At 40.0% G+C, this 13925-nt stretch overlaps 1 protein-coding gene across 2 annotated transcripts in view; it reads left to right on the top strand.

The window, feature by feature from the left end:
• Positions 1–2248: 2248 nt before the first annotated feature.
• The window catches only part of Pdcd2l (programmed cell death 2 like), a 20187-nt gene continuing 8510 nt past the window's right edge, over positions 2249–13925 (top strand). The window contains exons 1-5 of one of the 2 annotated variants that reach the window (XM_048790958.1): positions 2249–2832; positions 2946–3110; positions 3219–3272; positions 4257–4630; positions 6930–7040. In XM_048790958.1, coding sequence (XP_048646915.1) covers positions 2725–2832; positions 2946–3110; positions 3219–3272; positions 4257–4630; positions 6930–7040 — 812 coding nt within the window. In that variant the 5' untranslated portion in view covers positions 2249–2724. Of the gene's footprint in view, positions 2833–2945; positions 3111–3218; positions 3273–4244; positions 4631–6929; positions 7041–13925 lie in introns of both variants that reach the window. The other variant, XM_048790957.1, reaches the window with a different exon arrangement.

Raw genomic sequence — 13925 nt, 5'->3', positions numbered from 1 at the left:
CAAGCCAGGCATTATGTCATACCTTTTTATCCCAGTTACTCAGGAAGCTGAAGCAATTTAATGAGACCCTATCTCAAATTATAAAAAAAAGTTGCAGGGGGTGGGGGTGATGCTGAGGATATTGTTCTGTGGTAAAATACCCCTGGTTCAATCCCTAGTACTCCCCAAAATCTCACAGAAACCCAAAACTATAGTAGTCATATGCTTAGCACTATGTTCAAGGCCCTAGATTGAAATCCCAGCCCCATGTGACACATGCATGAAGAGACTAGTAGTATTATGAGGTAAGCAGATAAAATATGTGCAGGAGAGGTCACTACCTGTTAGAGAATGTATTCTTGGGTTAGCAAAGAATAAGAATTCTGAAGTCTACTTCTTGTAATAACTTTAAAATATCTTGGGAATTAGCTAAAATAATAATCTATACCTGCAAGTTGTCCAATCTAGCTAGACTTGAAGGGAATATCAAGGTCAGACTTCACAGTCTTTTAAAGCTGTCAGGTTGGCAGTGACAAACTCTAGGAGTAACCAAGGAAAGTGGCAGGTGGGGGCTGGAGTCCAACATTGCAAGGTTGGTGCTTCCTCTGAAGTACAGGTCCTTGCAAACACGTTTCCTTTACACATCTTGGATCTATGAATCTTGAAATAGTGCTTTTGCAACTTACATTTATTTGTGGTGCTGGGGATTGAACCCAGGGCCTTGTGCATGCAAGGCAAGCACTCTACCAACTGAGCTATATCCCCAGCCCTACAATTTATGGCTTTTACATATCGTGTTTATTGAGATATAATTTACATACAGTAAAACTCAACTTTGGTATACAATTTTGAGGGCTTTACTTTTTTTGATACCAGGGATTGAACCCAGGCTTGTTTAACCAAGAAACCACATACATCCCCAGCCCTTTTATACTTTTTGAGACAAAGTCTCCCTAAGTTGCTGAGGCTGGCTTTGAACTTGCAATCTTCATGCTTCAGCCTCCTAAGCCCCTGGGATTACAAGCACAAATACCACTATGGGATTTACAATTTTTGAGTTTTGACAAATGTATACAATCATGTAACCACAACAGAAACATTCTTCTCATCTCAAAAAGTTCATGGCACCCCCTAGTGGCCAATCCCTCCCCCAAAACCCAATTCCTGGCCACAATTGATCTGTTTTCCTGAAGTTTTGCCTTGTCCAGAACAGTCTTTTGCATCTAACTTCTTTCTCTTAGCATGACGCTTTTGAAATTAACTCACACTGTGCCATTTTAATTTTTTACTATGCCAGATGTGGTGTTGCATGCTTGTAATTCCAGCTATTTGCAAGACTGAGGTTGGAGATCCAAAATTCAATGCCTGCCTGGTAAATTTAGGAAGACCCTGCCTCAAAAGAAAAAGAGAAAGTTGGGGGATGTAATTTAGTGGTAGAGTGTTCCAGCATTCAATCCCCAGTACTCTCCCCCACCTCCTGAAGAAAACGGGGAAAACACCAGGTATAGTGCCACATGCCTGTAATCCCAGCAGCTTGGGAAGCTGAGACAGGAGATTCAAGAGTTCAAAGCCACCCTCAGCAAAAATGAGGTGCTAAGCAAGTCAGTGAGACCCTGTCTCTAAATAAAATACAAAATAGGGTTGGGGATGTGGTTCAGTGGTCAAGTCTTCCTGAATTCAATTTCCCATACAAAAAAAAAAAAGGAAAACACTTTCAGTATGGAAAATTCCCAAGATATACAGACTGACCTCCATGTGCCTGGCATCAAATGTTAACAATTACCAACCCATGGCCAATTTTATTACCCAATACCACTTCTTTTTGTTGTATCCTAGATACATCATTTTATCTATACACATTTCAGTATGTACTTCTCAAAAATCAGGGACTTTGTTTTTCTTTTCTAGCTAAGGGCAGATACTGTTACCAGGACTGCAGACCAAAGGCTGCTGGGTTCCCCAGTAACTGAATTGTTAATCCGAAGTAAGAGGGAACATATGGAAAGAAAAATGAATTTGATCACAATTTGGCCCAAACTGGGAAGACAGCTAATTTGCCTTAGTCCTACAGAAACTTTATAATTTATAGGAACAAAGACTAAGAAATATGTATGTGGATTTAGTTGGGCTGTACTAGCCAGAGTTATAATTTCAGTTTTTCTTCTGGTCGTGCAAGTTGGACACAATACCTTTATTTTATTTATTTTTATGTGGTGCTGAGGATTGAACCCAGGGTCTCTCACATGTTAGGCGAGTGCTCTACCGCTGAGCCACAACCCCAGCCCCCTAATTTCAGTTTTTCAATCTTGGCTGCCACCCGCCTAGAATTTTGGGGCAGCAACTCAGCTTCCATTCTCAGAATGAGGAAGCTGGAATGGAAACCAGGAAATAGGGAGGGGAAAAAAAAACCGGGGGCTTCTAATCTCAAAGGTACCATTATCTGGCCTAAAATTTTATTTTTAGGTAAAGTTTTTTGGCAAGATCTCGTCATGGTAGATGGTGTGTATTTCCTATCACAGCACATTAGAAGGCACAACGTTTGGGCGCTCCCCCATTTAAAGCTATGACACCAGCAGTTATCTGCAGAGTCCTGACCCAGCCCAAACACTTTAAAATGAGACTTCAGCATTCTCAGAACCCATCCTATTCACTGGGCGGGGTCTCGCTGGTTACATGATGCGCGTGCGCAGAGTTGTACCTTCTCAGCTGCCGTACCCCATCTTTTCACGTGCGAACTAGGTTGTCATGGCGGCTGTTCGGAAGCCGGTGCTGCTCGGGCTTAGAGACCTGGCAGTGCAAGGCAGCCCTACCGGGCCAAGTGCCTGGACTGCTAGCAAGCTGGGTGGCATTCCGGTGAGGGCGAGCGCAGGTGGGGTGGGCGGGTGCCAGCGAGGAGTACGTACGCAGGGAGGCAGCGGAGAGGTTCGGGGACAGAGTCGGGGTCTGAGCGCTTCCCCCTTCCTTAGGATGCCCTGCCTGCCGTAGCAGCGCCGAGGCCTGTGTGTGAACGCTGCAAGGAGCCACAAACTCTGGTCGTGCAGGTGTACTGCCCGCTGGAAGGCTCCCCATTCCATCGGCTACTGCACGTGTTCTCTTGCGCGCGCCCCAAGTGCGGCGACAGCGGGGCGCGCANGAACACGGGGGACTTGGGGCTGGGTGGGGGAAACGCCGAGGGCTTGGGGCGGGTTAGCGGGATGGGAGTCCGGGGTGGAGCTCTCACTGTTGTGTTTTTACCCTGAAGTTGGAAGGTGTTCCGCTCCCAGTGCCTGCAGGTGCATGAGAAAGAGGCACAGGTAAAGTAATTGTGATTGACATTATGTTTTGCTGTAATATGAGGGTATTTCCCAAAATATCTTTTAAAATCAATTTTTAAGCTGTGTTCTTTGTGGTACAGTGAAATTGGTTTTGCTCTTTCAGAACCATAAAATGGTCCAGGTGTTGTGGCGCACGCCTGGAAACCCATTTATTTAGGAGACTGAGGCAAGAAGACTTCAAGTTCAAGGCCATCCTGGGCAACTTAGTGAGACCCTATCTCGAAATAAATAAAAAGGACTGGAGATGTAGCAATAGTAGAGTCCTCCTGGGTTCAGTCCTAGTACTGGGGGGAAAAAATAAAAAAGAAAACTCTTGTTAGTTCCAACAGGCTTCACACCGGAATTTATATATTTACAAATTACATAGACTGGAGGAGGCGATTTCAGGAATGACCTCCTGAACCCCTATCTCCACTGGCCCATCTGTCAGGCTACCTCTCCTGCAGTCCAGAAGCTTAGGTGTGATCTGGTGAACTGCAAGCCATCCTTGTCACAGAATTGTTGGCTCTCCAGTCTTGTTCTACCTATATTTATAGACTGACTTCCTTTTGTTTCTTGGTATTTTTACCACACTCTATGTCAAGTTTATGTCTCTCTCTGGTGGGCCCCATAAGCATACCTCTCATTATATCTGAAACCGTAGCTGCTAAGGAGTCTGAGAACTGAACTTCTTTCCTTTCAATCTAGTAATGTATGAAGCACAACAAAAAAGATTTTGGAATAGATGGTTGAAGAAACCATTTGCTGTATCTGACACTCTGCCCCTGAAAAGTATATACTTAATACTGGTATTTAAGTCACCTCTGACCAATGCTATCAAGTAGTAGATGGAGTTCGGGGAGATGAATTGGAGGGACTGGTGAAGGCTCCTTCAGGAAATTGAAGGGATGGGTTGCTGAAGCCAAAGGAATATATGAAATCTCCTAAGTGTGATTGGACCTTATTCGCCAGATATTCTTCCAGAAACAAGAAAATGGCCTTGTCGCTGAGAACTGGTGTGAAGGTGCAAATGACTGGGGAAGTGACAGTGAGGAGGCGCCTCCACCACAGCTTACCTTGGATTTTGTTCATGAGTCTAACTCTGCCAAAGATGCAGACTGCACTGCCCAGCTCCAAGACCTGCACCTGCAGGACACTGTCCTGGATGCCACTCATTCTGAACCTCCAGCAGAAGGGATGGCCTTGCCTACTGTAGTGCCACAGTTCCTGCCCTACTACATCTGTGTCGTAGATGAGGATGATTACAGAGACTTGGTCAGTCTAGATCATGCCCACAGCCTTCTGAGGGACTATCAACAGAGAGAAGGAATTGGCATGGAACAGTTGCTTTCCCAAAGGTGAGAATGCTTGCTGCTGAAGTTGAGAGGTGACTTGGTCCAGAAGCTGCCATAGTAGGTGCAATTGGTTTCACCTTAGTACCTGGGGGAACTTTTCCAGGCAGAACTTTTGTGGTAGGATCTTTCTGCTTCAATCTTGAGTGAGAATAGGATACACAAACAGAGGGCACCTCCTCATCAGCCAGCTTGAGTTAGCATGAAGGTACTTTGGTCTATTTATTTATTTATTAACAAACTCTTCTTTACATTTATTGCTTGTATAAACATGAGATTCATTATAAATCTTAAAGGAAGAAAAATAAGGAAGAAAAAATTACCTGCTTTAGCATTTTTAAGAACAGCTTTTATAACTTAAAATATTTTGGGGGTACTTGGAGTGGAACCAGGAGTGCTGTACCACTGAGCTACATTCCAGCCCTTTCTATTTTGAGACAGGGTCTTGCTAATTTGCTTACCCTTACTACATTGATGAGGCTGGCCTCAAACTTGCAATCCTCCTATCTCAGCTTCCCGAGTCACTGGGATTATAGGCATGCGCCACCATACCCAGCAGTTACTTTGGTCTATTTATAAATGCCCTCAAGAAAATGAACCAGGATGACTGGGCATGGTAGCATATGCCTGGAATCCCATCAACTCGGGAGCCTGAGGTAGGAAGATTGCAAGTTCCAGGCCAGCCTCAGCAATTAAGCAAGATCTAGACTCAAAAAATAAAAAGGGACTGGGGTTGTGGCTCAGTGATAGAGTGCTTGTGTCACACATGTGAGGCACTGGGTTTGATCCTCAGCACCACATTAAAAATAATAAAGTTATTATGTACATCTACAACTAAAAAATGTTAAAATAAAAAATAAAAAGGGCTGGGATGTAGCTTAGTGTTGAAACACCCCAGAGTTCAAACCCCAGTACCCTCCTCTCCTGCCAAAAAAAGAGAATGAACCAAGATGAACAGACAGAAGTTAGAGATGCCAAGTGTTTTCAGAAGATGCATTCACTATTTCTTTAACTTTTTTTTCCTGTGTTCTCTTACCCCTTCCTTTTTTGTGGTACTGAGTATCAAATCCAAGGCTTCATGCATATTAGGCAAGTGCTCTACCACTGAACTACATCCCCAGCACCCTTTCTGTTTAAAAAAAATTTTTTTTGGTACTAGGGATTGAACGCAGAAGTGCTTAGCCACTGAGCCACATCATCAGCGCTTTTGTATTTTTTTTAGAGACAGAGTCTTGCTAAGTTGCTTAGGGCTCACTAAGTTGTTGAGGCTGACTTTGAACTTGTGATTCTCCTGCCTTAGCTTCCACATCCTTTGGGATTACAGGCATATGCCACCATGCTGGGCTTTTTAAATGTTTTTCATAGCAGAGGCAAGCCTTTTGTAGCTGGGTGCAGTGGTGCACACCTATAATTCCAGCAACTTGGGAAGCTGAGGCAGGAGGATCATTTTTGCTATGTAATAATATAAAGTAGGATATTTGTAGAGTTGACCTAATTCTTTGCCAGGTCTGTTTTACTTATGGACTTTTTAAATGATTATCCCAGAGTTGAAAATGGCTTGGGAGAATGGTGAGCCAGTAGGCTACATATGTATATTATAAGCTGATACTCCAACCCAGGGACACTCTGTAATGAGCTACTTTTTGGGGGGGTACTGAGGATTGAACCCAGGGGTGGTTTAATACTGAAGTACGTCCCCAGGCCTTTTTATTTTGAAAGTTCTCAGTAAATTGCTGAGGGCCTCACTAATTTGTGATCCACTTGCTTTAGTCTTTCAAGTGGCTGGGATTATAGGCATGTGTCACCATTCCTGGCTTTAAATATTTTTGATATTTAAATTTTGTGTATGTATTTGCTTTTTCTTTTTTGCTGTATTGGGGATTGAACTCAGGATTTGTGCATGCTGAGCATGCCCCCATCACTGAGCTAACTATATCTCCAACCCCTGATAAAAAAATTTTTAAATCATACTGAAGAGTGAACCCAGGAGGATTTTTCATCTCTGAGCTACATCTGCAGATCCCTTTTATTTTATTTCTGTTGTGTGGAAGAGTATTGGGGATTGGACCCAAGGGTGCCTTACCAATGAACTTCATTCGCCGGGTTTTGGGGTTTTTTTGAAACGGGGTCTTGCGAAGTTACCTGAGCTGACTTAAGGTCCTCTTGCCTCTGCCCCAACAGACTGAAATTATAGGAGTGCACCACCGCAGCAAATTTTTTTAAGAGGATTATCTTGTTTTCTCTTCTAAATCCTATAATACTCTTAATATTCACACTCAAAGGTGGTTTCCGCTTCTCTTTTTAGTTTTTTTAGTGATGGTAATGAAAAATATGAGAAGACCAAAATTAAAAGTGGAGATCAAATGTTTTACAAATTCATGAAGAGAATTGCTGCTTGTCAGGAGCAGATTTTGAGGTAAAGGAAATATATTTTCTTCAATTTACTCATCCTTTCTTCCTTCATTCCTTCCTTTCTTTTTTGCAGTATTGGGGGTTGAACTCAAGAGTACTCTAAAGCCACATCCTCAGCCCTTATGATCTCAAGTTCAAGGCCAGCCTTAGCAATTTAGTAAGACACTTTTTCACAGTAAAAAATAAAATAGGCTGGGGGTTGTAACTCAGTGTAAAAATACCCTGGGTTCAATATTAGTCAATTAAAACAGTGGATTAAAAAAAATGGCTCGGCATAGCCACATCAATATTTATAGCAGTAGCTAAACTGTGGAACCAACATAGATGCCCTTCAGTAGATGAATGGATAAATAAACTATGGTATATATACACAGTGGAATATTATTTAGCATTACAAGAGATTAAATCATGGCATTTTCAGGTAAATGGATGGAGTTGGAGAATATTATGCTAAGTGAAGTTAGCCAATCCCAAAAAAACCAAATGCCGAATGTTTTCTCTGATACGAGGATGCTGATCCTTAATGGGTATGACAAGGGAGCATGAGAGGAATGGAGGAACTTTACATAGGGAAAAGGGGAGGGAAGGGGAAGTGAGGGGCAGGAGAATAGGAAAGATGGTGGAATGAGATGGACATCATTATCCCAAGTACATTTCAAGTACATGTATGAAGACATGATGGTGTGACTCTACTTTGTGTACAACTAGAGACATGAAAAATTGTGCTCTCTATGTGCACTATGAATTGAAATGCATTCTGTCATATTTAACAAGTTAGAATAAATAAATAGTTTTTTTTTAAATGGCTTGGTAGTGGAGCACTTGCTTAGCATGTTCAAGGTCCTGGATTCAATTCCCATTATCTGCAAAACAATAATAATAATATAAACATAAATATGTAAAAACAAGAAATTTCTTTCTCGCCATCTGCCCAACCTGCGCAGATAACCATTATTGTTTCTTTTTTTTTTTTTCTGGTACCGGGGATTGAATTTAGGGGCACTTGACCACATCCTCAGCCCCATTTTGTATTTTATTTAGAGACAGAGTCTCACTTAGTTGCTTAGCCCCTCACCATTGCTGAGGCTGGCTTTGAACTCACAATCCTCCTGTCTTAGCCTCCCAAGCATCTGGGATTACAGGTGTGTGCCACTATGCCCAGCCCGTTATTGTTTCTTGTGTGTCATTTCCAGAGTTTTTTTTTTTTTTTTTTTACATACATAAGCAAATATGATTACATATTACTACCACCCTTTTTTTTTTTTTACACACAAAAAAATCATTCTAGACATATTCTGTATCCAGATTTTTTTTATAGTGTATGTAGGATTACAACATTTGTATCATGTGGGATAGGTATAAAATACAAATTTTTTTTTTTTTTAGTTGTTGAGAATCTTTTTATTTATTTATTTACATATAGTGCCAAGAATCAAACCCAGTGTCTCACACATGCTAGGCAAACTCTCTACCACTGAGCCACAACCCCAGCCTAGCCCATATTTAACTTTTTAAGAAAGAGTCAAACGGTTTTCCCCCAGCCTATTTTATTTAATAAAATAATCAATGCTTGTTACTACCATTTATTTACTTATTTGACCTTTTTTTTTTTCCTCAGTATTAGGGATTGAACCCAGGGCCCCTTAACCACCAAGCCACATCTCCAGCTCTTTCTTTTTCTTTTTTTAAGTTTTATTTTATTTTGAGACAGGATAAGTTGCTTAGAGTCTCACTAAGTTGCTAAGGCTGATCTCAAATTTGGAATCCTCCTGCCTCAGCCACTGGGATGACACACCTGGTTGTTTATACTATTTACATTCCCACGCCAGTGTATAAGATTTCTAGATCCTGCACATCTTTGCTAGTACTTGGTATGTTCTATTTTTAAATTTAGCCATTTGAAGAGTATAGTAATATTTCATTGTGATTTAAAAAAAAAAATTTTGTAGTTGTAAATGGTTAGAATGCCTTTATTTTGTTTGTTTATTTTTATGTTGTGCTGAGGATTGAACCTAGTGCCTCACACATACTAGGCAAGCACTCTGCCACTGAGCTTCAGCCCCAGCCCTTCATTGTGATTTTAGTTTGCATTTTCCCATTTGCTCTAGCAAAGATGGTATCTTTTCAAGTACTTATTTTTTATATGTGAATATCATCTTTGGTGAAGTGTCAGTTCAATTTTTTTTTTTTTTAAGATTTTCTTGCTCAGTTGCCTGGGCTGGTGTCAAAATTCAACCCTCCTGTCTCGGCCTCCTGAGCACTGGGATAACAGGTGTGAGCCACCACACCTGTCATCAGTTCAAATTCTTTGCCATATTTTTATTGGATTATTTATCTTTTTATTGAATTCTATAAGTTCTTAATATTGTCAGGATACAAGTCCTTTATTTTTTGTACCAGGCATTTAACTGGGCGCTTTACCACTGAGCTGAGCTACACCCTAGCTTTTTTTAAAAAATTTTTTTTGAGACTGGGTCTTGCTAAATTGCTTAGAGTCTCACTAAGTTGCTGAGGTTGGCCTTGAACTTGAAATCCTCCTGCCTTTGCCTCTGTAGTCAATGGGATTACAGGTATGGGCCACCAAGCCCAGATTGTGTTTTCATTATGGTAATACTGTCTTTTTTTTTTTTTCCTTTCCCTTCTGTGATGGGGGTCCAACTAGGGCCACTAGGCAGTGCTCTACTGCTTAACTACATTCCCAGCCCATTAATACTATCTTTTTTTCCTTTTTGATACTGGGGATTGAATCCAGGTCCATTTTACCACTGAATACATCTCCTGTCCTTTTTATTTTTTATTTGAGATGGTCTTGCTAAGTTGCCCAGGCTGTCCTTGAACTTGAGATCCTTCTTCCTCCGCCTCCTTAGTTGCTGGGTTTACAGGCTTGCTCAACAGTTCCCAGCTCAGTAACATTCACTTTTCAAGAGAACATTTAAATTTTGATCTAATCTAGCTGGCGCAGTGGCACATCCCTGTAATCCCAACAGCTAGGAAAGCTGAAGCAGGAAGATTGCAACTTCAAAGCAGCCTTATCAACCTAGCAAGGCCTTTGGTAACTTAATGAAACCCTGTCTCAAAATAAAATAATAAAAGGGATGGGGATGTGGTTCAGTGGTTAAGCACCCCTGGGTTCAATCTCTGGTACCAAAAAAAAAAAAGCGTACTATAACTGTGAATATATCTTTTTTACTTTTAATTATGTCAATTTTTGCCTCATGAATTTTTTCCACTTTTTTTATTGGTGCATTAAAGTTGTACATAATGATGGGATTTGTTAAATATTCATACATGCACACAACATAATAATAAACTTTAACCAATACCACTCCCAACACTTCTCCCCCCGCTTCTTGATTTCTCACCCTTTGGTCCCTTTCCTCTACTGATCTCCTTTTGATTTTCATAAAATCCCTGCCCCCACTTTTATTTTCCGTTTTCCTCTCTAGTTTTTGCTTATGAGAGAAAACATATGATTTTTTTTTTTTAGTTGTAGACAGACACAACACTTTTATTTCATTTATTTGTTTTTATGTGGTGCTGAGGTTCGACCCAGTGCCTCACATGTGCTAGACAAGCACTCTACCACTGAGCTATTAATCCAGCCCTGAGAAAACATATGACTCTTTACCTTCTGAGTTTAACTTATTTTGCTTAACATGATGGTCTCTTGTTCCATACGTTTTCCTACAAATGACATAATTTCATTTTTCTTTATTTTACCTCATGAATTTTGGGGGGTTACCAGGAATTGAACCCAGGGTACTTAACCACTGAACCATATCCCCAGCCCCTTTTTTATATTTTATTTAGAGACAGGGTCTCAATAAATTGCTTAGGGCCTCACAATTCTCCTGCCTCAGCCTCCCTAGCTGCTAGGATTACAGGTGTGTGCCAGCTGCCTCAGAATTTTTATGCCATTTAAGTTGTGTGCATATTTAGGATTGCTATATTTATCTAATGAGTTGATCCTCTTACAATTATGACGTTCTTATTTTGTCTTATACTTCTTCCTATTGAGTGAATCTTCCCTAATACTAATATAGCCAAATTAGATTTCTGTTGTTTAGTCTTTGATTCATCTTTATCCACTTTCTGTGTGTGTGGGTCGGGGGGGTGGTATTGGGGATTCAATTCAGGGCCTCACAAATATTTAGCAAGCACTCAACTACTGAGTTATGCCCTCAGCCCCTAACTATACTTTTACATTTAATCTATTTCCTACTCTAAATATAAAATGTGATTCTTAAACAACTTAAATGTTTGGGTCCTGCTTTTTTTTTTTTTTAAATCCAGCCTGACAGTGTGTTTGTTGTTTGGAATGTTAGTTCATTTAATTATTTATGGTAATTATTAAATTGAGTATTTTAAGTTTACCATTTTATTTTCTTTCTTTCTCTCTCTCTTTGTTTTGTTTTTTGTTTGTTTGTTTGTTTTGTTTTTATTTTTAGTACTGAGTCTTGAAACTAGGGTTTCTGGCATGCTAGGCAAGTGCTCTACCATTGAGCAAAATCCCCAGTGCTTTATCTCCTTTCTTCACTTTAATTTCTAACTATATAAGTGTAATATAACTGTATAAGTTTTTAGTGTTTGCCTTAACGAGTATGTTGCACAGTATTACTTATTGTAGTTCTAAGAACCACAGCATAGATTCCCATTTATCATTCCCCTGCACTTATGATCTTGTTTTTATGAATTTTGCTTCTATATATGCTATAAGCCTCATGGTATATGTATAATATATGTGTGTATGTTGTATTTTATATAAATGTGTGTATGTATATGTATATGCATGTGTATACACACACATGTAAATATATGTGTGGGGGGGTATGTGGGTGTATGTGTGTGTGTGTGTGTGTGTGTGTGTGTGTGTATATATATATATATATATATATATATATATATGGATGGAGATTTTTTTGCTTGAAATCATAAATAGTCTGTAAGGAAAATAAATATAAAGTAAAATAACTATCAGAAGTTCTTTTATGCCAGGCATGGTGATGCACACCTATAATCCCAGTGACTCGGGAGGTTGAGGCAGGTGGATCACAAGTTCACAGCCAGCCTTCGCAACTTATGAGGCCCTAAGCAACTCAGTGAGACCATGTCTCTAAATAAAATATAAAATGGGGCTGAGGATGTGGCTCAGTGGTTGAGTGCCCCTGAATTCAACCCCTGGTACCAAAAATAAAAATTAAAAAAAGGGTTAGGGATATGGCTCAGTGATTAAGCACCCCTGGGTTCAATCCCTGATACCAAAAAAAAAAAAAAAGTTCTTATGAGCTAGGGGTGTAGCTCACTGGTAGAGTGCTTTTTTTGCCTAGCATGTAACTGGGACCTAGGTTCCATCCCTAGCACTTGAAAAAAAAAAAAAGTCAGGAGGAGAGAAATCCTTTCATATTTATTCACCTATTCACCCTTTTGGTATTCCACATTCTTTCATGCAGATCTGTTTCTATCTGATATTTCCCTTCAGTATGAAGAACTTTTAATACGTTTGTTGGAGAGAGTTTCTCAGGTTTTGTCTGTGTAAAAAATGTATTTAATGTTTATTTTTAAACACATATTTTTATTGAATGGAAATTTTCACACTTAGGGCTGGAGATGTGGCTCAAGCAGTAACGCACTCGCCTGGCATGCGCAGGGCACTGGGTTCGATCCTCAGCACCACATAAAATAAAATAAAGATGTTGTGTCCACCGAAAACTGAAAAATAAATATTTAAAAATATTCTCTCTCTCTCTCTCTCTCTCTCTCTCTCTCTCTCTCCTCTCTTAAAAAAAAAGAAGTGATGTTGGAGAATTTCAGAAACCTGGTTTCAGTGGGTGAGAATAACTACCCACCCAAATTCATAATCCATCCTTGGGCAAATGAATATTTCACTTCAGGTAACCAGCTGAATTTATGCTCTCTGTTCCCCAAGGAATGGTTTGAGTTGGAATGGAATGGAAGAATTGAAAATGGGCAGCTCCAATGGGCTGTGGCTGAAGCTTCATCTTCTCCATCTTCCTCTGGTCCTTCCTGTAGTGACATCTCTTCCTTGATCACCAAGGGACTGGATCTGATTCCTGGGACATCCACAGGATAACCATGTCCCATATCTTTTCTTGTGAGCAGCACTTTCCAATTCTAAGCCAGCTGTGATCTCCTTATTGGAACAAGGAAAAGAGTCCTGGATGATTGACAGAAAGCTGACCAGAGGCCTGTGTTCAGGTGAGAGATGATAAGACAGGAACAGGGCCAGGAAGAGACATTCCCTCTAGAGATTTTATCAGGAAGCTCCCCTCAGAGGGTAAAAGCTCCCCTCTGCTATGTGAGCTCTCATGCTTTTTTTCTCCTATACTTTCTCCCCAATCTATGAGAGTAAATACCTTTCTTTATTTCCAAAACAGTTATCTTTTTATATTTAAAATTTTGTTTCTTCTTAAGATATGCTGTATTTCAAATTCTATAATAGAAGAATCTTAGAAAATACATGTGTAAATGTGTGTATATTTTATTTTTCTTTCTTGTACTGGTTTTCATTTTATCTGTTTTCTAATTAACTTCTTTGAACAGCTTGTCCTGAGTTTAATAGTTCATTCTTTCATTTAAAAATGTAGAGAGCACCTTTCTTTTTTTAAAATATTTTTTAGTTGTCATGGACCTTTATTTTATTTATTTATATGCATTGCTGAGAATCAAACCCAGTGCCTCATACATGCTAGGCAAATGCTCTACCACTGAGCCACCACCCCAGCCCCACCTTTCTTACTTTAAAAAAATTCAAGTATTAACCACCCCTGGAGACAAGAATAGAATATAATTAGCACCTCAGAATCCCTCTATAATTTGTTAGACCAACTCACAGAACTCATGACAGCACTCTTCTTTTTTTTTTTTTTTT

Source organism: Marmota marmota, unplaced genomic scaffold (assembly GCF_001458135.2).
Source record: "Marmota marmota marmota unplaced genomic scaffold, marMar, whole genome shotgun sequence".
In the NCBI taxonomy this organism is placed as follows: Eukaryota; Metazoa; Chordata; class Mammalia; order Rodentia; family Sciuridae; genus Marmota; species Marmota marmota.
Note: the sequence above shows the minus strand (reverse complement) of the source record. Positions and strands in the feature narration are given on the sequence as shown.